General features: G+C 38.9%; 1 protein-coding gene across 1 annotated transcript in view; it reads left to right on the forward strand.

Moving 5' to 3' along the window:
* Positions 1-25,412, forward strand: part of LOC124802613 (zinc finger protein 771-like) — a 159,540-nt gene that overhangs the window by 126,466 nt on the left and 7,662 nt on the right. Inside the window, exon 3 of the mRNA XM_047263499.1 lies at positions 13,736-14,182. Within this exon, the coding sequence (XP_047119455.1) occupies positions 13,736-14,182 (447 nt within the window). The remainder of the gene's footprint in view (positions 1-13,735; positions 14,183-25,412) is intronic.

Genomic DNA, 25,412 nt, shown 5'->3' on the forward strand with positions numbered 1-25,412 from the left:
ATTCGCGGTGACTCTTACACCAGCAACGAGTGTAGAGACTCTTGAGTATTAAATGAATTAAATACACTGAATGAAATAATCTGACCAGTAATAATGAAAACAATAGCAATGTAATCATATAAAATGACATCAGCTCAAATGATTCAGATCTGAGGAACCTGAAATGTAATGAATATGTAGTCAGTAAGGATTTATTACATTACAGGTTCAGCATTTCTGAATAGTTTACGCTTATGTTGTTTCAATTCATTGATCTTCATTTATTTCATCCCCATCAAAACTTTCATTTCATTTCAGTGGAGCTAATTCAGTTCTTTTATCTATACCTTCATGGTAGGATAAGTCATGGTCCTCCATCAAATCCCCCTTAAGGTGCTACTACCACATATCTCAAGTGTCAACTTCGGGTTGCAGTATTTGTAAATTGTAGGAAGAAACATCAGCAGTGATGAAAATTTGAATCAGTCCTGTAGGTGTGCCCAGATAACCTAATGCTTAAGGCAACTTCTCACAATAAGCAGGAAATCCAGATCTGAATCCCAGTATGGCACAAATTTTCAGCTCTCACTGCACTGCACTATTGAATGTATCATGCTTGTAATAACAACAATCAATGACTGTGTGTTGTGTGGAAGTATGTCACTGGAATTTTGCTTTGATAAGCACTTGTAATACAGGTCTGATTTCAGATTGTATGGCACATTTGAAACTAGTAGCCGGTATAAATTACACCTAACTGTGACAGAAATGGAAAAAAAAAATTACCAAATCTAATTCCAGGTCATTCCCTAACAAATTTTGGAACTACGTAAATAAGTAGCTTAGTTGAAGAAGAGTGGACATTCAAAAGTTGGACAGACAAGTATAGATACAAGGAAGCCAACTGTGAAGAAATATAGGGTAGCAGAGGAAATACTTCTATTGCTCAGTGAAAGAAATAAATATAAAAATGTTCAGGAAAAGAAAGGAATACAGCAATACAATGAGTTGTGGCACAGTCACACCAAGCTTAATGGTGATCCAGGGAATTTTTTTTATTAATCCAAATGTTTGTTGACTTGGAATACATAGGGTACACAGAATTACAGTCAGAGTTTGATAGAGCTATGGAAGACTTGTGAACAAGAAATGCAGAAAGCATAGATAATAATACTTCAGGATATTTAAAATCATTCAACGAACTGGTGAAAACTATTGAAGCTTGTGTTTAGAACCTATGGGACTGCAGAGATACCAACAGACTTTTCAGAAGTATGTCTTCCACACAATGCCAAAGACATTCAAGGTAGATAAATGTGAGAACTTTTGTACTGTCAGGTTGGCAGTTCATGATTCCAAAATTGCAGGCAACTATAATATACAGAATAACAGGAATGCCAAGTGAAGATTTGTTAGATGGCAATCAGTTTGGCTACATGAAAGAAAAAGGCAGCTGAGAGGCAGTTTTGGTGGTGTGGTTTACAATTGAGGCAAGACTTTAGAACAATGTAAATGAAAGATCAAGGGAAAATATTGCAGATTAAAAAATCCATAAGGCAAGGATGGAGTGTTTCTCCACTGCTGTTGCACCAGTTCATGGAAGAAGCAATTACGGTTATAAAAGAAACGTTCAGCACCGAGATTAAAATTCATGGCGAAAGGACATCAGTGCTGATGACATTGTTATGCTCAGTGAATGTATGAAAGAATCACACGACCAGCTGAGTGGGTGAACTGTCTAATGAGCATTGAATATCAACCAATAGAATACCAAAGAAAATAAAAAATAATTAAGGCTGAAGTGACAAACTTACTGTCACAATTGAGTGCCATGTAGCAGATGAAGTGAAGGAATTCTGCTACCTTGAAGCAAGGTAGCAGATGACAGACAAAGTGAAGAGGGTGTAAGAAGCAGATTAGTGCAGGAAAAGGTGGCATTCCTCACTAAGTCGCCCAATATCAAACATAGCCCTTAATTTGAGGAAGAAATTTCTGATAATGTATTTCTAAAGTAAAGCATTGTATGAAAGTGAATTATAGACCATGGGAAAACTGGAAAAGAACAGAATTGGAGCATTTCTGATGTGTTATTATAGAAGGATGCTAAAAATTAACACTGACTAAAAGAAGGGGCGGGATGATACAGCACATGCTAAGACATAGGGGAATTTCTAAAGGAAGTCTGAGAGACCAAAAACTTTAAAGAGGAACTGAAGTGCTGTCATAAACATCAGTCCAAAGACTGGTTTGATGCAGCTTACCAAGCTAACCTGTCCTGTGCACTGCTCTTCATCACAACATAATTACTGCAACCTACATCAGTTTGACCCTGCTTACTGCAGCCAGTTCTTGGTTCCTTCTAGAATTTTTACCCCCCACAATTCACTCCATTACCAAACTGATGATTCCTCAGTGCCTTAGGTTGTGTCCAATCAACCAATATCTTCTCTTAGTGAAATTGTATCATAAATATCTTTTCTCTCCAAGACAATAATATCCTGAGTAGATCACATTTTGGGTGTCAGAAGAGTTGTGCTACTGAGAATGGCATTTTTATGTCCACTCAACAGATTTTACAAGCATTAAGTAACAAAACAGCGCCAGTTGGTATTTTATGCAGCCTATCTAAGGCATTTATCTGTGTGAATCACAAAATTCTCCTAGATAAACTGAAGTTTTATGACACTGTTGATATAGCCAACCAATGGATGATGTCATACCCAACCAAAAGACTGCAGAAAGCTGTAGTTAGTAATTCAACCAATGTAGTCCTGGGGATATAATTCTGACTGGGGAGGAATCACATAGGGGTGCCCCCAAGGCTCACTTTTAGATCCACTATTGTTCCTCATACATGTAAAGAATCTTCCATTTAATATACTACAAGCAGAATTAGTTATTTTTGCGGGTGACGCTAGTAGTGTAATCAGTCCAAGCATATATACAGTAACAGAAGAAATGGTAAACAATGTTCTTAAAAGCATCATTGATTGGTTTTCTGCAAAAGTCTCACTCTCAATATTAAAAAGACAATATGTTCAGTTCTGTACACCTAGAGGTACTACACCAATGATAAGTGTGACACTTGGTGAGTAAACAATAAATAGAGTATAAACTTCAAAATTTTTAGGTGGCCATATTGATGAGAATTTAAACTGGAAAAAACATATTTTGGAACTTGTAAAACAACTCACTTCAGAGCCACATTTGCACTTAGAATCATTGTGAAAACTGGGGAGAGGCAAATCAGGAAATTGACATAGTTTTCACATTTTCATTCAGTGATGTCATGTGGAATAGTATTCAGCTGTAACTCATCTTTAAGAAAGAAAGTCTTCTTTGCTCAAAAACATGCTGTAAGATTAATGTGGTGCACATCCATAATCATCTTGTAGACATCTGTTTGAGGAATCAGGCGTTCTGACTGCTGCTTCACAGTATATGTAATTCCTTATGAAGTTTGAAGTTTGTTGTAAACAATCTACTGCAGTCCAAAAGTAATAATGATGTACATGATTACAATACCAGAAGAAAAAAATGACATTCATTATGACATTCTAAGGTTGTCTTTAGTACAAAAAGGGGTCACGGTGCTTAAAAAAAAGCATGTAAATGTAAATATAGTCATATGTACAAAAATTATAAAGTAATACGTTCTACATCATTACAATTTATCATGCAAGTGATCCATGGAACACTAACTACCTCCTTAGTAATACAGTCCCCCCATACAATTTTAAAGATTCTCCTGTAGCATCATAGAAAGCTTCTATTCTCCTGTCTGGACTGTTTATCATTGATGTTTCACTTCCATGCAAAGCTACATTCCAGACAAGCACTGTCAGACAGGACTGCCTAGCACATAAATCTATATTTGATGTTAACAAACATTTATGTTGCAGAAACACTTACCTTGCTGTTGCCAGTCTGCGTTTTATATCTTTCCTACTTCAGCTATTGTCATTTACATTTGATGGCCAAATAACAAAACTGGTCTACTATGTTTAGCATATTATTTCCCCATCTAATTGTGTAAATATCACCTGATTTAATGTGACTATAACACATTAATTTGTTTTACTTTTATTGATAAGCGTCTCATAACCTCATTTCAAGACACCATCAATTCTGTACAACTGATCTTACAAGTCCAATGCCATCTCTGATAGAATTACAATGTTCTCTGCAAACCTCAAAGTTTTTATTTCTTTTCCCTAAACATTAATTTTCTTTCCAAGTTCCTCCTTGGTTTTCACTGCTTGCTCACTGTACAGATTGGACATCATCAGGGATACATCCCTGTCTCACACTCTTTTCAACTACTGCTTTCCTTTCATGTCCTATGAGTCTTATAGCTACAGTCTGGGTACTCTACAAGTTGTAGGTAATCTTTTGCTTCCTATATTTACACGCCTGCTACCTTCACAAATTCAAAGAGTGTAGGCTCTTCCACCCAACATTGTCCAAATCTTTTTCTAATCCTAAAAATGCTATGAATGTATGTTTACTGGTCTTCAATGTAAGATAAGTCATAGTCAGTATTGCTTCATGTGTTCCTAAATTTCTACAGAATGTAAACTGATCTTGCATCTGGTTGGCCTCAACTAGTTTTTACATTCTACTAAAAATAATTTATGTCAGTATTTTGGAACCACTATTTACTAAACTGATGGTACAGTAATAGTCACATGTCTCAGCATCTCCCTTCTTTGGATTTTGAATTATTACCATACATTCTTCTTGCAGCATGAGGGTAATTTGCCTGTGTCAGACACATTGCATATCAGGTGGAACAGTTTTGTAGTGGCTGGCTTTCCCAAGGATCTCAGTAATTCTGAGGGAAAGTCATTTACTGCAGAGGATTTGTTTCTTCATAGGTCTTCCAGTGCTCGTCAAATTCTTTGATTGAAATATACGGTATCTAACAACTAATCAAGAAAATTGGATGTAAGTGCTACTGTGAGATGTAAAGAGTGGCACAGGAGAAGAAGTTGTGGCAAGTTGCATCAAGTCATTCTGAAGTCTCATCTCTGAACAAAAAATAGGGAAAAAACACTAAAAGCAATGGAAGTGGACAGTGCATCATGGTAACGTGGAGCTGTTGAGGAATGAAGGTGCTAAACTGGAATGCAAAGTGTTCTCCAACATCTTGTTTGATGGTCTCTTCCTAGTTGTTCAGAGAGAGATTGTCTCATACCAGTATGGATTTCTCCCAGGGAAATCAGCAATAGATCAGATCTTCACCTCAAAGCAAATTTTAGAAAAGACTGTTGATTTTGTGATTGACAAGCATCATTTCTTCAGAGACTAAAAATCAGCATATGCTAACAAAGACGAAGATCAACTGTACCTTGTTTCGATTGAACTAGGAGCTCCTGCAAAATTGTCAAGTTTTGTGAGAATGATAATGAAAGAGGTCAACAGATGGATGAGAATGGGACTGATCCAGTAGATATATGAGATTGTTTAAGACAAGGAGATGCACTGAGATGTCTCCTTTTTAATGTCGCCTCGGAGAAGGTTGTGGAGTATGTGCACCTGCTACAAGGGAACTATCTTTTATAAATCGGTGCAAATACCTATCTATGCCAAAGGCATAGGTATTGTTGCAAAAACTTGGAAGTCAGTGAGGAGATGTCATTGTACTTGAGCAGACGAGCACAAATATTGACTGAATGCCAACAGCACCTGTTTTGCATTATTTTTAAAAAATCTATTTTCCTCGATTCTCTTAACTCACATCACCAGATTAATGAGTTATAAAACATTTTTAAGATCAGTGCTTACATATGCCTCAGAAACTTGGCTATTAATATCAAAAGATATTGGCATTCTTGATGTCTGTGAGAGAGAGATACTTTGAAGAATCATTGGCCTAAACTGTGAAAGAGGAAGATGGTGGAGCGAGTACAGTCAAGAGCTTTATGCTGTGTATAAAGACCCACCGGTTGGAAGAATGGTGAAATCAATCAGATTGGAATAGGTGGGGCACATGGCAAGGATGAATGATACAGAAGTAGTTAAAAGCATGTTAGACAGAAACTCAGTGTTTAAAAGAAGACAGAGCCAACTGAAAATCAGATGGATAGATGGAGTAATGTATTACCTGCAGAAAATAGGCTGTAGAGGATGGAAAGCTACAGTGTTGGTTCATGGCAGAGAATTGTTGGAGAGGCCAAGGTTCACAGTGAACTTAGGACTATAGAAGAAGAAGAAGAAGGGAAGTGGACAGTGTGCCATGCAGGAGTGCCAGCTTTTGAAAATCAATGCGGGTGCTTTGAATCAAAGTTCACAAATGTTAAAAACTAACTTTCCTTAAAATCCAGTTTCAGGAATTTTTCAGTGAGCAGGACTTGATGAAGGTAAACAAACTATTATTTATTTTACCACACTAGTTAATTAATACAAAATATAGTCCACAGAGAATTGTTTTATTTTTTCAAATCTTCCTGTAATTTCTATTTCATACACATAAAGAATGTGTTCCTACCAACAGTGGATTGTTTGATGAAAATTTTCGCTGCAGTGTCACGTTTCAGTTTTTTTGCTTCTTGTTCATGGCATGGACACACATGACAGTGTTATTGTTCAATTTCTCTAAAGTTTTTAATTGTATAGAGGCATAGAAAGAGCATTCTCCTGTAAATTTAGAGGCTCATATAGCTAAAGTGATCTTTATCAAATTCATCACCTCTGGAATCAATTCACCGACATGCATGTTTGAGGAACAGAAGATCACTAAGTCATCTGTACTTCCAACAAAATAATTTTTAGATTTACACTCATCTAACATCATGTTTCTGTGCAAAGTTAATCTCTCTGGCTCAAAGTCATCCTAATAAAATTCTACTAGATAAATGCAATCTTTAGTTTTGGAAAGAAGAAATGTTTCTATTTGTTTGAAGAAGAGTCAGAGGAACTTTAAAAAATTGATACTTGAAACAATAAATCACAATATCTAAAACCTGAAAATAAATTATCTGGCAATAATCATGGGTGCTGTCAAAAGCACAGGGTAGAGCGCCATCATCAAGGTTTGCGAAATCTTTCAAATTTTTGGAAGTTTTGGGTCTCTGATGTCGAATTTTTTGGACAGTTTCAAACAAGAGTTTCATACTTCATTAAATCTGTCATCAATTTGAGATAACTTCACAACATCTTGGACACTATTATTATTGTCCATGGCCTTTTGGAGCTGTAGAGAGAATTTTTTAGAAAAGCGTTCACAATTTCAACTGGCTTTAAAACTGGGATGAGAAATGTTGTAACAAAGACAAATACAAAAGAACACAAAATATAAGAAATATTTAGCTTTAGCACCGGCGTCCAATTTTTTTGAACTTTAGTTCCTCGAAGAACAAAATTATGTGTTCGTATTCTGGAAAACAGTTTTCAGCAAACTTATTCTACAGCACCACCTTACAGTGCAAAAAGGCCAGAGAGCTACAGGACAAATAAAACTAACATGTTGGGCAGCTTGCAGAGACTCTTTTGCTAGTCACTTGAGGGGCCCGTGTGCAAAATTGAACATTTCTGTCACATTTGAAAGGTATCTCTCACCATGGTCACATTTTGCATTGTCTCTTGAGTCACAAAGTTCAAAGAAAGAGCCAGACAGTTAACATGAAGAAGTTGCTGCTCAGTTCCTCTGATTTCTGCTTGCAACCCAGAGAAAGCATCAGTCATATTTGCAGCTCAGTCAGTACCAATACTTCTGCATGACTTGACATCTAGAGAAAAACAAGTGAGAACATACATTAATATAGTCAACAATACTTCAGCTACAGTAGATTCAGTATTATAGAAACCAAAAAATAAAGCAAATCGAAACTGCTCTTGTTGACAGATGTCATTGGTTTCATCTAAATCATACCATGCTACACAGTACAAATTTACTCCTCCACAAAGAACAGTACTGAGTGAGTGAATATTGATCGACACAAAACCAGCGTTTTAAGTCTCTGCCACCTGTTGCCCATTGGACGTAATGTTTGAGAGCTTTCATGATGTTTTCGTGAGAGGCTAGTGCTGAACACTTGTGAGTTGTTTCTGGAGGAGTGAGAAGTTTTAGGCCATGCTTGCATGGGCCAACATGAGGCCACAGTGTCAAAACTGGCATAGTTGACAGTTTTGAATTGTTCCCCAACTTCTATTTTTTTCTGTTTTATTTTCATTCCTGACTTTGTGTGGTTGCTGAACACCCCAAAAAAAGTTTGGAGAGGGTGCACGAGCACTGGAGCACCGACAGAGTCAGCATTCCTAGTGCCATGTTAAAGTAGCATCATCCAGATGTAAGGTTGTACACAATTTCTTTACAAAAAATAAGCATGAAGGCAAGAAGAAAAGCCTTCGGTTAGACACAGAGATGACATTGAAAACAATGAAATTTTACTTTCTTTTATGTTGGTGCCTGTGCAGTAGTGTAAGTCAAGTGTCAACTTGTTCTTCTGAAAAGTTTTTTGACAACCTTGCTAAGTAGTCACGTTGCATGTGTTTTGTTCAAGTAACTAATGTGTAACAACATGCTGCCATGTGTACTTGTTTTATTTTTATTTACTTATTTTACTTTTATTGTGAACAGAAGTGCATTTGAGCAGGGTGTGTAACAAACCTGCTCCTCCATTTTCAGCAGTTGAATAATTGGTGACTGGACTCTGATATGGCCACACTTTTCTTCAAGACGGTGTATATAAAAGAACATTCCAAAACTGTAACTATTATAAGTCTGCTTCTCCAACAACACAGATTTTATTAAGCACAAATTATTAATAAATAAATCACAGAAAGTAATAGTTTCTGACTCTTCTGGGAATACACAAAATGAAAAACTGCTGCAGGTGGATGCCTCTTGACCACCACAATACTTTGGAATTTTGTTAAATAACTCACACGTTAGTCGAGGAGAACATTGTAGTTGTTGTGGCGTAGCAAGACAGCCACGCCACGGAAGTAGCCGAAAGGCACGCGTTTAGCAGGCAAGTGATAGGTCTGTAACAGGATACGTAATGAATGCTATAAAGAAAAGTACGTAGCTTCTGTAATACTTAATTTTAATCCATCCTTTTGGTACATCTGGAGATTGTGGCGATACAAGTGAGACTCTTTAGATACATGCAATGTTACTAATGGCGCCTTGCTAGGTCGTAGCCATTGACTTAGCTGAAGGCTATTCTAACTATTGGCTCGTCTAATGAGCAATGCTTCGTCCATGTAGTCGCTGGCAAAGTCATCCATACAACTGGGCGAGTGCTATTCCGTATCTCGAGACCTGCCTTGTGGTGGCGCTCGGTCTGCGATCACACAGTGGCGACACGCGGGTCCGACATGTACTAATGGACCGCGGCCGATTTAAAGCTACCACCTAGCAAGTGTGGTGTCTGGCGGTGACACCACATTCCTCCCCCGCAAATCGGCGAACGGTCGTGTTATAAGGCTTCCGCCCGCCGTGGGGAGGACCCCATGTTGCCGTATGCGATGAGGTGGGGAGCCTAACAACAGGCGAGGCTGTGCCACCCGCACCCGGCCATTCGGTCCGAGGGGAGCTGCGAAACGCCTGAAAACCTAGTCCAGGGTGCTCGTCAACATGCGGTGTATGCACCCGTAAAGAGACAGGAGGGGCCGAAGGGTCGACCTCCATTGCGTCTGGGTATCCAATGCGCGATGACGTCATGTGGTCTGGAGCGGGCAAGAGGTCCATGGTGGAGGACAGCTGGTCACGGGAAGCGATCGGCGGCGCGTGACCCAGGGAGGCGCTTGGCGGCTGCAGCAAAGCGTCCACTGCGGGCGCGCCGGCTGGAGGACAGGCGGCGGCGGCGCGTCGCCATGGGGCAAAATGGAAGGCATCGTCGGTAACACCTGGGGATGAGGCGAGCCATTAGATGGGTCACCAGGGCGCTGACCGGACGGCACCGTCGCTGAAAGCAGACGGGGAGCGGCAGAACCCGTGCGACGACAGAGGCGCAGCTGATTGAGATGCCGACGCACCTCACCAGAGGCCCCCAAAACGAAATACATCGCGTGGCCGAGGCAGCGAAGAATGCGCCCTGCGAGCCAACGCCGTGAACCGCGAAAGTTGCGATAGAATACAACGTCGCCTGGAGCAAAAGCAGGAGTCTGCCGCTGCACAGGAACCTGATGCGGTGGATGCAGCAAGACATCAAGGTTCGATGAGGACGACCGTGGAGCAACTCAGTCGGCGAGCGACCATCTCGGGGCTGAGAGCGATACGATGACAAAAAGAGCAACAACGTGTCCTCCCGAGAATGCGACTCTTTCAACTTCAACATCTGTGACTTGAAAGTCCGGACCAATCGTTCAGCGGCACCGTTTGACTGAGGCGAAAACGGCGCGGATGTCAGATGTTGAATACCATTGGCCCGGCAGAATGACTGAAATTCTGCGGACATGAATTGTGGGCCATTGTCGGAAACAATAGTCTGCGGAAGACCTTCAATGCAAAAGACAGCAGACAACGCTTGGATTGTGGCAGTTGACGTCGTGGAAGACATCCGGACAACAAAAGGAAAATTACTGAAGGCACGCGTTTAGCAGGCAAGCGATAGGTCTGTAACAGGATACGTAATGAATGCTATAAAGAAAAGTACGTAGCTTCTGTAATACTTAATTTTAATCCATCCTTTTGGTACATCTGGAGATTGTGGCGATACAAGTGAGACTCTTTAGATACATGCAATGTTACTAATGGCGCCTTGCTAGGTCGTAGCCATTGACTTAGCTGAAGGCTATTCTAACTGTTGGCTCGTCTAATGAGCAATGCTTCGTCCATGTAGTCGCTAGCAAAGTCGTCCGTACAACTGGGCGAGTGCTATTCCGTATCTCGAGACCTGCCTTGTGGTGGCGCTCGGTCTGCGATCACACAGTGGCGACACGCGGGTCCGACATGTACTAATGGACCGCAGCCGATTTAAAGCTACCACCTAGCAAGTGTGGTGTCTGGCGGTGACACCACAGTAGTACCATTTGGGAAGCATTTGAATACGAACCGTGTTCTCAGTGCACCAATACGCTGTTGATTCATTCACCGAAAACATGAGTGTTGGCTAATGGTGAGCAAAGACAGTAACTACAATAGGCAGACAGGCAAGTCTAGCAAACCAATCTTAATAGCAGGTAACAATAAAGTCTAAATCACAGACCAGGAGAAACCACGTAGCCCAGGTTTGTTATCAGTAAGTACATGGGAATGCTTGCTCAACAAGCCGAGGCTGTGATACTCTGCAGCAGCCCTGAATTCTACTGTGAGGTTGTTGCCTTGTGACTTGGCACAGCTAACTATGCAAAAGCTTTGTGTAGTGGGCATGGAAATGAAGTTTTCAGTAGTGCTTGGTCCTTTTAAAAAGAGCTTTGTGCCAAGGTGTTGGTCCACAACTTCCAACTAGACATGATATACCATTTAAAGCAGTAGGTGGAAGCTGATGGTGCTGCAAAAAGCCAGTGTTGATTTCATGTGTGGAGAGGTTATGGGCTGTGTTTTCTGGGATTTATAGGGAATTATTTTTATTGACTACCTTGCCAAAGGTATAACAGTAACTTGAGTAATAGTATTACATCTTTTGAACCAAGTGGAACAAAATATGTGAGGAAAGACCAGAACTGTCACTGAAAGAAAGAAAATAATCTTCATCAGGTGAATGGAATTAATTGTGAAGGTGCTTAAGTTAAGGAAACCTGAGGGAAGTGAAGTTCAGATTGTAGGAACAGCTGACCTGAAAACCAGATTTGACAGCTCTGACTTCACTTATTCCCAAATCTAAAGATATTTGTGACTGGAATTTTTGAAGCAAATGAAAAGGTTTTGACAGCTGTATATGGATATTTTTCAGATTTCCTGAACATAGACTTAAGAAATGGAATCTGCTCATTGGAAGACCATTGAATAAAATACATTGAGCTAAAAGGACAATAAGTTGGTAAATAAGTTTGTTTCATATTTGGTGAGAAGTCTTCTCTTGTTCCTATATCATGCTGTTCAGACAACATATTTAGTAGGCTGTTTTCTTGGATAGGTGTTATGTGTCTTCAGAATATTTTAAAAATTGAAATTGTAAGTGAAAAATGTGTTACAGCTTTTCCAAATGTAAAAAAGTGTTAGATCACAATTTTAGAGGAAGGATCTTAACTTTCATCAAGTTGGATTGAGACTTTAAAATACAATGTTTGCATTTATGAACAGTAAAAGAACAAAAGGAAAATAAGTCTTGTTTTGAGATATTAAATCTTATGAATAATGCACATATATAATTATTTTGTAAGTAATGAATTACCTTTGCAACCTTAAGTTTGAAAGTAAATACAGTATACTGAATATTGTCGCAGTTTTGGAACCAAGATTAGATTAGGTTAGATTCAGTTTTCATTCCATAGACCCAAAAATGAGATGATTCTTGTGGGTGTGAAACATGGCAGAAAGGTAACATAAAAACATAGAACATTTGAATGTAATACCACTTCTGTGATCATTAGTCAGAAGATCATCAAGATATGTGAATATATTACAGTAAACTGGAACTGCTAACATTTACAGAATTAATTGCAGCTGAAAACCTGAAAAGAGAGTAATATTGAGGTAGAAGAATTGAGCTAATGGAAGCAATAACATTGATGTTCAAGATATATGAACTGCAATAACTTTATTTTGATCATCACATTAAGGGCTGCACAACAAACAGATTTTGAGACTGTTAAATCAAGTGGTTGTGTAATGTGACAAGAAGAGTGTTTTGAATAAAAACTAAAATTCACCACAAATATAATTTATTTTGCTTCAAATCAACAACCTTTACCACCTAATACCTACAGTTTCGTATAGTTCATCATTTAGTCCCCTTCACTCAATTTCTCCTACTTCATTGAGAAGGAAATGTGACTTCTGACTCGGTAGCTCCTTCAGTAAGATTTTTCAATGGTAGCACGTTACAAGGCACAATAGCTTGTGGAAAGATAGACCACTGTCTACGCCAAAAGAAAGAAAAAAAAAAAAAAAAAACACCTTCAGTGGGTTAACTGAAAGTACAGTGTCAGTATACATAAGTTTACTCACCAAGCAATGGCAAAACACACACATAAAAGACTGTTGTGATTGGCAAGCTTTCGGTGCCAGAGGCACCTTCTTCAGGCAGAAGAAAACGGGAAAGTCACCCAAACTGAGGCACATTCCACATCATTACGAAGTGTCGTATTCATGATCTATGGAACAAGAACTAATGTAATCTAATCTAGGGGAGACTTACAGATGAGAAGGAGAGTCTAGAGTATTACCTTCTCATCCCATATGGTAAGTCTCCTCCGGCCCACGGTTCTGGGTAACTTTCCCCTTTTCATAGATCTCTCCAGCACTTTTCCTTCACCCTTCTTCCTTCCCCTTCAACCATTCTGCCAGAAGAAGGAACCCCTGGCTCCAGAAGTTTGCCAATCACAACAGTCTTTTATGTGTGTGTTCTGCCACTGCTTGGTGAGTAGATTTTTTTTATCTATTAAATTAAATAATTTTATCAATAATTGATTGTTTTTCTTGTTATAATATACATAAGTTGATATTCAAACTATGTATCCAGAGTAATTCCATTTCTACAGCAGAAAAAAATAGGTGTGCTTATTGGAAAAGTATCATATAATCCTGCTGACAGATTATCCTGAAAACCTGTTATTCTGCTAGCTAAATGCCATATAAAACTTGTCTTGCTCTGTAGTCTGCAATACTTTTTATGTAGTTTCATCTGTTGGTATTTATTTCCAGGTTCCTGTGGGAGGATAGTAATGACTTAGATGAAGAGACTCATGAAGCTCTGCCACCCTTTCTTGTGGAGGTGAAGCTGGAGAATGAGAGCACAGATGAGGAATTGGAACAAAACCAATCAAACCACACCTGTCCTGATTGTGGCAAGAGTTTCTCACGCTCTGATAACTTAGCCAGGCACCGCCGATCTCATGAAGGCTACAACACTCGACCTTACACATGCCCTAGATGTGGGAAACGATTTGTTCGCGCACAGCATCTTGACCAGCACTTTCTCACACATACTGGTGAACGTCCCCATGTGTGTTCTCAAGCAGGTTGTGGGCGAAGATTCTCCCGTATTGATCACTTGCGTAAACATGAGAGAATACACACTGGTGACCGCCCGTATCTTTGTCCACTGGCCCAGTGTGGGAAGGCATTTGGCCAGAATACACATCTCCAAAGGTAACTTCATCTGACTTTTATATCTAATGTACAAGTTGCTGTTACGTTCACGGTAGAACAGGCACACATAAAAGATAAGAAGTTACCTTTCACATTTTCTTGCACCATCACTTATCATGTTGCAGTCTCATTTTTCTCGAATCTTGTTCTTCATATACTCTTTGTGAGGAGCGATAATATTTAATTTCATTGTCTCAGTGACCTGGTGCAAGTCTTTCAATTGGATGCCACTTTGGCGTCCAACAAGGAAAAGGGGACCTACAGGTTAATATGGAATCTGAACCATGTGTCATTCCTGATGACTCCTCACATCATTGAGAGGTGATGGCTTGATTAAAGGCAGATTAAAAAGTTCTGTAGTTTGTCTGGGATTTTATCCCATGACATCATGGTTTCCAGGCACACACTGTGCTACTAGACCACTAGCCTCAACACAACAAGTGATGCTGAATGCCAGTAATGGTTTAAGTTGTGTGAGAAATTAATCTGTTTATGATAAATTATTTTACCCACTACTTGCGTGATACATCATTGTACTATGTGGTTATTTTTAAAATCTCTACCTGAAATCAATTACTAATTACAAGAGCAGTATCTTCGATTATAGAATGAACACTTCACACGGGAAACGTTTATTGATCTCACACAAAAGTACTTTTCAAGCTTAACTGCATGCCTAATGAGAGTGTGCGTTCCTATTTGCTCATACATAGAATGTTTTCATAAATTAAAATATTCCATATGTATAAAATTCTCAATACCACATAGAAATCACAAATGCAGTATCAAATGATACATTACCGGAAATGGCGGAAATTCAACAGGTGACATGCATTCACCGGCAAGTAACTTTAATGGCTTTATCAATGCAGATACCATAGAGAGCATGACATTGCTCCCTTCTCTCACAGAAAAATGACCTGTGTGCTTCCTGGATTTTTATCTAGACAGTGATCTTTTGTATGATTGTGCTGATGGGTATCAAACTGAACTTCACAGATGATTTCTGACAAGCAATATGTGATTCAGTACAGGCCAAAGTAGCTCTTTAATACTTTTTCTGAAAGTTCTACCTTTTCCACAGGTGTAAAAATCCATACTAGGTTCCTTAGAATATAGCTTATACCTCATCTACATCTACATATATACTCCACCAGCCACCAAGCAGTGTGTGGCGGGGGACACAATTCGCGCCAAAGTCATATTTCCCCCCCCTGTTCCACACGCGGATCACGCAAGGGAAAAACGACCGTCTGAACGCCTCAGTATGAGCTCTTATTTCCCTAAACTTTGATTGATGACCATAACGCGATTTGAAAGTTGGTGGTAATAATATATGCTCTACATCCTTGGTGAAGATTGGATTTCAAAATTTAGTGAGTAGCCCCTACCGTTTAGCGCATCGTCTATCTGCAAGTGTGTCCCACTTCAAACTTTCTATGAGATTTGTAACGCTCTCGCGATGGCTAAATGTACCAGTCACGAATCTTGCCACTCTTCTTTAGACCTTCTCAATCTCTTGAATCAGACCCAACTGGTAAGGGTCCCATACAGACGAACAATACTCTAAGACTGGACAAACTAAAGTATTGTAAGCTATTTCCTTTGTTGAAGGACTACATCGCTTCAGGATTCTACCAATAAACCGCAATCTAGAGTTCGCCTTACCCGTTACTTGTGTAATCTGATCATTCCATTTGAGATCATTTCGAATAGTCACACCCAGATACTTGACGGATGTTACCGCTTCCAAAGACTGATCATTTATTTTGTACTCATACATTAATGTGAATTTTTGCCTTGTTATACGCAGTAGGTTACACTTACTAATATTGAGAGGTAACTGCCAGTCATTACACCACACATTTATTTTCTGCAAATCCTCATTGATTTGTTCACATCTTTCGTGTGATTCTACTTTCCTATAGACTACAGCATCATCGGCAAACAGTCTAAGGCCGCTGTCAGTACCATCAACCAGATCGTTTATGTAAATCATAAAAAGCAGAGGACCTATTACACTGCCCTGGGGCACACCTGAAGTTACTCTTGTTTCTGTTGAAGTTACCCGTTCAGGATGACATACTGCTCCCTGTCTGTTAGAAAACTTTCTATCCAACCGCATATGTCATTGGATAGACCGTAAGCGCGCACTTTTTGTAGCAAGCTATGATGCAGAACTGAGTCGAACGCCTTTCGAAAGTCGAGAAATATGGCATCAACCTGGGAGCCGGTATCTAGAGCCTGTTGTATATCATGCACAAATAGGGCCAGCTATGTCTCGCATGACCGCTGTTTCCTAAAACCATGCTAGTTTCTGCAGATGAGCTTCTCAGAGTCCTGAAAGATCATTATGTCTGAATTCAAAATATGTTCCATGATTCTACAGCAAATTGATGTCAGTGAAATTGGCCAGTAATTATGTGCATACGATTTTCTACCCTTTTTATAGATTGCTATGACCTGGGCCTTCTTCCAGTCCTGTGGAACTTTCTGCCGTTCCAATGATCTCTGATAGATGACGGTTAAGAATGGAGCTATATTTGTAGCATAGTCAACATCTAATCGTACAGGGATACCGTCTGGGCCAGATGCCTTTCTGGCATCTAAGGATCTTAACTGTTTTACAATTCCAGATACACTAAACACTATGTCAGCCATCCTTTCGTTTGTTCGATAATTGAATGGGGGAATGGTGCTGCAGTCCTCTATCTTAAACGATAGTGTGTTTGTCTTTACAGCATCCGAGATCCTTATCCTGTACAAGATTGTTACACATGCCAGCTGTCTTACTTCTTCAGTTGTGGTGATTAGCTCGTGATAGCCAAATTGAAATGGAATCTAAGTATCCATTGTTGTGTCAGCCTCTTTACTGTGATTCAGGGAAAAGGCACAGTACCTGTAGTGTGTTGCTTTGTTATGTTGTATGTGAATGTCACGACAAGCAATATTGTAGCCCAGCCTCTATGGCTGAAGTTAATGTACATCAAGAGCATATCTGCCAGCATCCTATTAGAAAATTCCATGTGGCAGTTCATCTGTAAGTGGTAGGTAATCATTCTCCTATGAACAATGTTGCTTTGTTAAATTGCTTCTGACACTAGTGTTGACTGGTGTATTCTTCCACAATCAGATATTATTAGTTGTGGTGTTCCATGTGTCAGACTTATTCCTTTGACAAGAAGTATTGCAATTTCTGGAGCTTCTGCAGTCAGTACAGGCTTGGGGACAGCACAGCTGGTGAGATGTGTACTGCACACTACTGTCCATTTATTCCCATTTGTTGACTTACGAAATCTCACCAAGAGGTCAATTTAAATCCAGGGAAATGTAGCAACTGCAGGAAGAACTAGTAACAGATCTCCTGGGGGTAACTGAGGAATATAATTCCATCACTAGTGTTCCCTACAGTAACTTACATCATATTTGACATACCAGTAGAGACATGCCCAGTGATAAACAGTTTCCAGTTCTGTCATGGGTCTTTGCAAAACTCAAGTGACCTGATGTTGGAATATTATGAAATTGTGCCAGTAACACAGGCTGAAAACAGCTTGGATGATTAGCAACAATTTGTGTTCCATTGGCTTGTAATTCCTTTTATAAAATGTTCTATGTATTAACCTGAATTCTCCTTTGACAAAGTCTTTCTTCTCCAAGGCCTCTTTGGTCTTCGAAAATGCTGGCTTTTCACTTTACTCAGCTTCAATGTTTGTTAATGTAACAATGAGTGTGATATCACCACCATTGTAAGGTTCCTTTCTTGGGCTTAATGAAATGCAGTTGATAGCCTTTGTTTGTATCCATTTTTGTATACAGCTATGACATCTCATCGAAAAGTGTCATGGCTGATGAAGATTTCAATACCTCTTTAAGGATAGAGAAAGATCTTTCTTTCTCCTACCTCCATAAAAATGAGATGTCTCCCTACATTAGTTCTTGTTGTGATTGTACCTTGAAAATGAAATCCTTTACAAAGCAGCTGTAGTTAAATCACATTCCACAGTAGCCTGTCACTTCAAGAATCTGTCAAGGGCTTGGAAAATCTGTTATGGGTCTCACGTTTTCTGGATCAGGAAAGACACTTTTTAGTTATTATGGGTAGAATGCACCCTAGATGCTCTCACAGAAATTTATTCAAACAACTGGGGATTCTTATCATGCCAAGCCAATGCATCTTTTCACTAAATTGCTTTGTTAACAATAATAATACAATTTACAGAACAAGCAGTGAATATCATGATAATAATACAAGAAATAAACATGATCTTACAAAGATATAAAAAATCTTAGCAAGCTTCAGAAAAGAGTACATTATTCAAGCATAAAATTATATGATAAACTTCCAGGCCATGTTATACCAGTTATTGGGGATAAGACTGAATTCAAAAAAGTAGCTTTATCTTTTAAATAGTTCTTTCTGTTCTTTACAAGAATTTTCTGACAATGTGTAATAATTAGTGAAATGTGTTTAATTTTAAGCATTCCTATAAGAAATGGCTATATAGCACTGGTATATCAGTTGTTGGCAGAATGCTTTTTGTATGAATTCGAATGTAAGCCTTATAATTTGTTTGTGTAACCATCATTACTACTATAATCTGTGTTGTTATTTGGACACTTGAACCTCGTATATCTGTTTACATATGATTTAGCTTGTAAGCCTCATGACCATTTGCATAGAGTTATTATTGTAATAATCTCACACATTCTACACCCTAGTGGTACACTCACATAGAGTATCCATGGAACTTGAAAATAAATAAATAGTTAACTTATCACCCCAAGATTCTTTTTCCTTGGGCAATGAAGAGTCATTTTTCAGATTTAGGCAGTAACGTGCATCAAGGACACAATTCATCACTGCTGTCAAACAGGTTAGATGTTGAAGCATATTGTCCAACTGTGTTCAAAGGTGGCTGGATTGCCGCATGGACCAGATGGAATATCTTTGAACTCGTAAGGTGTTATGAGAGACTTCTTTTTCCAGTCATCTGTGTCAACCTCAATCTGCCAGTGGTCAGTTTGGGTATCTGTAGTGGAGATATACTTCCCTCCCTTCAGGTGATCCAAAATGCGATCAGTTTGAAGCAATGTGTATACATCCTTTCTGATGAGGTTGTTCAGCCGCTCATAATCAGCACAGAAAAACTATGTAGTATCTTCCTTCTTCACTAGGACCACAGAGGAGGACAATGTGATGGCTGAATGATGTCACTTCACAAGATCTTCTTCACTTCTTCTGTATTTTTCATTATTCAGCTGGAGACAGCCAATTTTTTTTTTTTTTTGGGGGGGGGATTGATCCCCAGTGTTTATTTGGTGTTTCACTTTAGTTTGTCTGATCTGCCTTGTCTGCACCCAAAATTGACAGAGAATACCCTACAGACAGCAACATTGTTCCTCAATCAAGGCAGAATCTGTTGGTGGCTGGATAGTGGTTTCCTTCAGTGGGTAATTGGTAATGGTAGAGTAGCATGAGTCTTCATTGATGGTACTGAGCTGACCCTGCTGGATAGGTTCGACGGGTGAGTTGCAGCTGTTCGTGGCAGTTGGTGACCCACAGCTCCCTCTCCCTGCTGACTTTTGAGGGTTATGATTCCCATTTTCATATATATTTTCTTTTTTGAAAGTGTGTAACATTTAGCAGTTATCTAGAGTTTCACATTTTAACTGAGCATCCAGACTGTTAACCACAACTCATCCCATTGATGGTGGTGGCATAAGAATGTGTTTTCTGTGGTAGACAGTTGCCCAAAGCAACCATTGTTGTATGAACTTGTTGGAGTGTCTTCGTCAATCGAGTATTTACATTTTCGACACTTTGTTATTACTTGTGATGCCTACAGTAATTCACATTCAAGGACACCATTATGGCTGCATTCCACTAAAACTGGAAATTCAAAAAGGGTTGTGTTCTGCCCTTTGACAGTGGTCCTTCAAGGCATGTTCTTGATGGTGTATTTTCCATGTGCAATCTTCAGCAAAATGTGATGGCATCACCTACATAGCACGTCGTCTTGTTTAGTTCTCATTGTTTTGGTGACTGGGAAAGCAGCTGAAACCACTCCACAGTGAATTAAATTACTGCAGCAAATTGGAAAGCAGCCTCAACCAGGGTAAGGAGATAGGTTTTTGCCACACAAGTCGGCTGTAGTCATCTGCAATTACCAAATGTCAAGTGAAATATTCATTGTTGCTTAGTGGTCTTGTGCAAGTCTTTCAGTTGTATGTCATTGCAGCAACCTCTGTGTCCACAAACTGCCACAGTAATCCTACCACGGAAAAGGAGACCTACATTTTCATATGGAACCTGAGCCATGTGTCATTCCTGGTAAATTCTGATGTCATTGGGAGGTGAAGGCTAGGTTAAAGACAGATTGAAAAGTCTGTGGTCTGGCCAGGATTTGATCCTGCAATCTTTCAGTTTCCAGGTACACTCTTTATCACTAGACCAGCAGGCCCAAATACGTGGACAGAGTTGGCCTGATGTTTATTGTCTTGCAGCATAATGGTCATCAAATAATATTCTTTCTTTACAATAACATATAATGTGTTCAAGTCGTCCACAACAGAAACATACTGGTATATTTCTTTCATTCTCCAAGTGTCCTTTTTCTGCACAGCTTTTGAATTGGTATTGGAGCCACTTGAATGTATTTTATCAAGAACTTACCTGATGGTTGCAGCTTAAGCCCAGGGTTTTTGATGCCTTTCCTGAGTCAGTCTGCCTTATTGAGATTGGTGTCAATGATAAATGAAAATCTTGACTTAACTAATTGATGTCACTTAATTAAGTTCTCTGTTGTGTTGATATATGTCGACAGTATTCTGTGATACACATCCCTAGTCACATCCTTCATTAGTGTGAAACTTATTCAGCCTCCTTTGTAGTCAGGTTCACTGTGTGTCCAGTGTCACTTCGTGTAAACAAATGTGTTACCTTCCCCTGCTGCTGGGCTCTGTCTCTCAATTGTTCTTCACTTATGAAGACCTGCTGTTGGTTGTCACCAAATGTTTGCTTTATTCCCACTGGAAGTGTGCCCCACCTCTTGAGCTTTTCATTGTGGTTATCAAAACTCTTCTGGATTGTATCGTAGAAGTAAAAGTAGGTGCTGACAAGACACATCGTGTCATCCCAGCTGCTGCAATTATTATGACAAGGTCAGATCTCATTAACTATTTTGTTGGGATCATGCACCCATCTTCAGGTGGTTTACATTCATTTACATGTTTCCATATTCAGTGCTGGAGCTCACCGTTTAAATAAAAAGCAAATAATGTGATGATGACCTAATAGACACAACTCAAACAGAAATGTGTAAATGGATGTAAACCACCTGAAAATGAGAGCAAACCCAAAACCTGTCATGTGTTAAATAAAATCACCTTCTATTGTTTCTGGTAGTGGTTATTATTCTACACCCTATAAAGAAACTGTCATAGAGTTCAACTGCATCCATTGTGGACAAAAATTACTTTTATGTGCTGTTTGTATTTGGATTCCTTCTCATTAAGGTGAAGGCTCCATGTAGCCTTATTGAAGCTATGGCAGTGTCAGTGTCCAAGACACCCTATGACTCTTCCAAACTGTGTCTTTTAGAATCTTAAATGAATTACCAGTTATGACAGCAAGTCATCAACAAGAACTATCACTTCACACTGAAAGCACATTTACTGATCTCATGAAAGTACACACAGAGCTGAACTGTCTGCCTCTGCAGAGATTTCTCCTCATTATATTTATAAAAGAATGTTTTAGAAATTTACAGTATTTCATAAACAGGTAAGTCCCAAAGTATTCTGGAAATCATAACTGCCAGATGATAAATAATTGTGAATGATGAGAGTCAAACTGATGACCTGCAGGTCATTTACCAATGACTATCAATATTACACAATGGCAGATGATGCACAGTATGTGCCAATATCCTTGTACAGTAACTTGTTCAGTTTCCAGAGTCCAGGTGATTATGTTACAGATGTTTTTCTAATAGTGATATTGCTCTAAATATTTAATCTACACATCACACAACTGTACCAACTGGTGATGAATTACTTTTGAATGCATTATGGGAACAGCAGTGATCAATGTCTTATAAATAATTACTATTAAAAACAGTCTTGACCACAATTTATTTAATAAGGTGACCGGTTTCGACCACTACTGTGGTCATCTTCAGACCTATAAGTTGTATACAAAGCTCTAATTAGAGGGCTACATACATTAAACAGAATACATAAAGTTATAAAGCTATAAAACGTTGAATTACCATTGAGTAGGAACCTCTTTGTTGGAGAATCACTACTGGAGAAACCAGTGCACGTCTTACTATATATAATGGAGGCTCCACCCACTTCGACTATCGACTGTACAACAACTTCAGTGAAGAAAGCCTGCTGCATCATCTTTGCAACGGCGTCTAACTTCACCATAGCAACCAGTGGTTCCAAATGGTTCACTGACAGGCCTCGAGAGGGCAACTCATCTACTGCCAAACCGAAGTTCATTTTCCTACATATTTAAATATTTTTAATGCTTCTTAATTGACAATAGCTGTTTAATAAGCTAAGTTTAGTGTGTATTTATTTCTAATTCTTGACAATGTTCTTTTAACTAAGAAATTTTAAATTTGTAATTCGACTTATAACTCATTGGTTAATAATGACATCATGCAGTCAGAAGTGGGTGGAGCCTCCATTATATATAGTAAGACGTGCACTGGTTTCTCCAGTAGTGATTCTCCAACAAAGAGGTTCCTACTCAATGGTAATTCAACGTTTTATAGCTTTATAACTTTATGTATTCTGTTTAATGTATGTAGCCCTCTAATTAGAGCTTTGTATACAACTTATAGGTCTGAAGATGACCACAGTAGTGGTCGAAACCGGTCACCTTATTAAATAAATTGTGGTCAATACTGTTTTTAATAGTAACTGGTGATGAGATTTGAGTGATACTTGATTATTATTCATGGTAACTGATAAATACTGATAAATATTTAACTATCTCCATTACAATACGTAATTAAGGAATGGAATTCCCTTCTCAAGCTGTAGGAGAAATACACACACACACACACACACACACACACACACACACACACACACACACACACACACACACACACACCTGTCTCCCTGCAGCTTGAGAAGGGAATTACTTTCCGAAAGCTCTGTACCTTATGTGTGTGTGTGTGTATCTCAACAACACAGCCCTTCTGCCTTTAGGTGAGTTGCCTCTTTTATTCCTAAATAATTTGTGATTCTTAACCAATACTTTCCATGCATCACAATAAGTAATTATTCTGTAACAGTGAGTTATGAGGTTAGTCATTATGACAAATTATAAATTTACTTGTATGAAAAAGAACACTGACTTGAGAAAACTCTCATGCTGTGGTTTGAGTGAAGTACCCTTCATTTCCAACTGTCCCCAATCTATCCCTCTCTCCTTGCCAAGAAAGGAGGTAATATACCAAAAACCAGGATAGTTTTGTGTACTTTTCTATCTACATCTACATCAGTAACCTGCAAACCACTGTGAAGTACACATCCCATTGTATGTGCCTATTGGCAATACTAAAAACTTTCTCAACATAATTATTCGCCAGCAGTTCTATAAACTTTCTTTCACAAGACAGAGAGAGAGAGAGAGAGAGAGAGAGAATTAATTGGTGAACTTTGTTCTTACATCCGTTGTGTTACTTGTTTCTATTGTGTATTAATCCTTTCGTATCAGAACATCTATTATGTCTGTTGAACGGAACATTTATATAATACACTGAAATTGTTTCTTATCCTTACTATCTCACTGTAACAGAGTACTGCACTATACATCCCACAAATGTTTTGTTGCTTTTAGTCTGGGTTCCCAATTAACTTCTTTTGTTATGTATTCTGACCAATACTTTTTCATTTATGCTTTATTTTTCCATTCAATTTTTGATGTCCTTCACCACAAACATTTCAAATCCTTTTCTAGTTTCTGATCATTCTCTTAATTTTTCTCACTGCTAGTTTCACCAGCTTTTGTGGTCTTTTGTCTAGATAACAGCATTATTTAAAGTGTTTCACTTTATCTCCTCAAGCTGTATAGTTTACCAAGCTGTTTTCATTTTTGATACTGCTGATTATTTTATGGCTGTCTTTGTTTGTGCTCCACATAAATCACTATGTCCACTCAACAATAAATTTTCAAAACCTTCTGCAGTTTCAACTGGGAGAGCAAAGTCAACTGTGAATCTTGTCATTGATATCCATCCCCTCTGTCGAACTCTAAATATTATACGTCAGTGGAGGTAAACTACAGCCCCAATTAAACTCTTTTAAACCAAAAGCTGTCTCCACTGTTTTTTGTAATTATTAGAAATTGTACAACTGAGGCTCTACATCACTCCTTGTGTGAGACATCAGACTTTCCTGGTAGCTGTAATTTTGAAACTGATCTCAGATATTTATCTAGGCTGTGACATCCAATGTTGTGTTGTCGTTTTCTTCAGTCCTGAGACTGGTTTGATGCAGCTCTCCATGCTACTCTATCCTGTGCAAGCTTCTTCATCTCCCAGTACCTACTGCAACCTACATCCTTCTGAATCTGCTTGGTGTATTTATCTCTAGGTCTCCCTCTACGATTTTTACCCTCCACGCTGCCCTCTAATACTAAATTGGTGATCCCTTGATGCCTCAGAACATGTCCTATCAATCAATCCCTTCTTCTAGTCAAGTTGTGCCACAAACTTCTCTTCTCCCCAATCCCATTCAATACCTCCTCATTAGTTATGTGATCTACCCATCTAATCTTCAGCATTCTTCTGTAGCACCACATTTCGAAAGCTTCTATTCACTTCTTGTCTAAACTATTTATCGTCCATGTTTCACTTCCATACGTGGCTACACTCCATACAAATACTTTCAGAAACGACTTCCTGACACTTAAATCAGTACTGGATGTTAACAAATTTCCCTTCTTCAGAAACGCTTTCCTTGCCATTGCCAGTCTACATTTTATATCCTATCTACTTTGACCATCATCAGTTATTTTGCTCCCCAAATAGCAAAACTCCTTCACTACTTTAAGTGTCTCATTTCCTAATCTAATACCCTCAGCATCACCTGACTTAATTCGACTACATTCCATTATCCTCGTTTTGCTTTTGTTGATGTTCATCTTATATCCTCCTCCTTTCAAGACACTATCCATTCCATTCAACTGCTCTTCCAAGCCCTT

Source organism: Schistocerca piceifrons, chromosome 6, assembly GCF_021461385.2.
Source record: "Schistocerca piceifrons isolate TAMUIC-IGC-003096 chromosome 6, iqSchPice1.1, whole genome shotgun sequence".
Taxonomy (NCBI): domain Eukaryota; kingdom Metazoa; phylum Arthropoda; class Insecta; order Orthoptera; family Acrididae; genus Schistocerca; species Schistocerca piceifrons.